The sequence below is a fragment of the Nicotiana tabacum genome, chromosome 19, assembly GCF_000715075.1.
Source record: "Nicotiana tabacum cultivar K326 chromosome 19, ASM71507v2, whole genome shotgun sequence".
Taxonomy (NCBI): domain Eukaryota; kingdom Viridiplantae; phylum Streptophyta; class Magnoliopsida; order Solanales; family Solanaceae; genus Nicotiana; species Nicotiana tabacum.
The window spans coordinates 63,184,478-63,186,014 of NC_134098.1; the positions used below are offsets into that span (position 1 = coordinate 63,184,478).

General features: G+C 32.9%; 1 protein-coding gene across 1 annotated transcript; it reads left to right on the forward strand.

Annotated features, from left to right (window-relative positions):
- The first annotated feature begins 301 nt into the window (after nucleotides 1–301).
- Nucleotides 302–610, forward strand: LOC142173520 (glutaredoxin-C11-like). Its single transcript, XM_075239125.1, has one exon. It carries the CDS (start codon nucleotides 302–304, stop codon nucleotides 608–610), a length of 309 nt encoding a protein of 102 aa, XP_075095226.1.
- The last annotated feature ends 927 nt before the right edge of the window (nucleotides 611–1,537 follow it).

A 1,537-nucleotide genomic window follows, 5' to 3' on the forward strand; every position in this document is an offset into this window, starting at 1 on the left:
AGAACATTATCAAAATGCTCACACTTTTTTTAATATTTTATTTTGTTAAGTTCTCCATACTTAAATATTTGATTCCTTTATAAGAAGAAATATCTTTAAGGAATTTTCTCCTTTCATTTTTAGCTTCATAATCTTTTTCCCCGCCTTTTCTGGATAAACAATGTAATCCCTATCTATCAAGAATCCCTATAAATAACCTAAGATATGAAACCTCAAACATCACTAAAGCTTACAACATTAGCATCATATAGACTTGCAATACCCCCCTTCTGTTCTACACGACTTAGGACTTACGATACTAATGGATAAGATTAGAGAGTTAGCATCAAAGAGGGCAGCAGTAATATTCACAAAGAGCTCATGTTGTATGTGTCATAGCATAAAAGCACTATTCTATGAAATTGGAGCAAGCCCAGCAGTTCATGAATTGGACCAAGATTCAAGAGGAATTGAAATGGCACTGGCTTTGAGAAGCTTAGGTTGTAATCCATGTGTTCCTGCTATTTTCATTGGTGGACAGTTTGTTGGTTCAGCTAAGGATGTTATTTCCCTTCATGTTGATGGCTCTCTTAAGGAAATGCTCATCAATGCCAAAGCTATATGGCTTTAACTTGTATGCCAAAAAAGAAACATAGCTCTAGGCTAGCTCTTGATTAGCCTACCAAATGTGCTTTTTTTCTTTTTCTCTTTTATCTTTCTTGTCTTGTTTCCTCAAAAGGGGGTAACTTGGTTGGGGGCTGTAAAGAAATTAAAGCCATACTTTTTGTGAAAATGGCTGATAATGAAAACTTAAGTTTCTCAGAAGTTTAACATATTCTATCTATGGTGTTTCTATTCGGACAAGAATTGAATTTTACGACTCACTTTATTGTCCTATATAAAAAATTAAGGTCAAATATGATTTTCAATCTTCAATTAGATCGAACGTTCACCCATTTGAAGTAGTGCTTAAATTTTAAGCTTCAACATATTTTATCTATGTACGGTTTTGTTCAATATTGACAAACTAAAAATAAACATTTATTGAACAGTTGAACAATTGTTTTTTCATAAAAAGGTGCATCTATTCCTCAAACACATTGTAGTCCCTACAAGTCCTATTCTCCATTTAATTGAAAAATTAAGAAAGTTGACTTTAAGTTAAAAGAATTCAATATATACTTAAGATTTTCTTTTATTAAATCCATCATCACCCGAGCTATACTGACTCGTGGTGGTGGGGCTTACGCATCAACCCTACCTGTCTATAATATCACCCGAAGAATGAGAGAATTCATTCTTGTACAAAATGATATATCTGTAGAGTTTGGAAAGAAAGAGGACTCCTCTCTCATGATACAAGTTGTTCGAGTGGCTAGATGTGTCCGTACCAACATAATCCTATACAATTATGAGTAACTATCCATTTTCAAAAAGAAAGTGACCATTTTTTGTTTTGGTTTGTTACATAGCCCTTTGATCATTCTTCATTAAATCTTTAACATTCTTAGGTAATGATATAACTTAGGTAATGATTATAAAACTTTCGCTAACTCAC

Coding starts and splice junctions, on each gene's coding strand:
- LOC142173520 (XM_075239125.1), top strand. CDS start 302: ATGGATAAGATTAGAGAGTTAGCATCAAAGAGGGCAGCAGTAATATTC.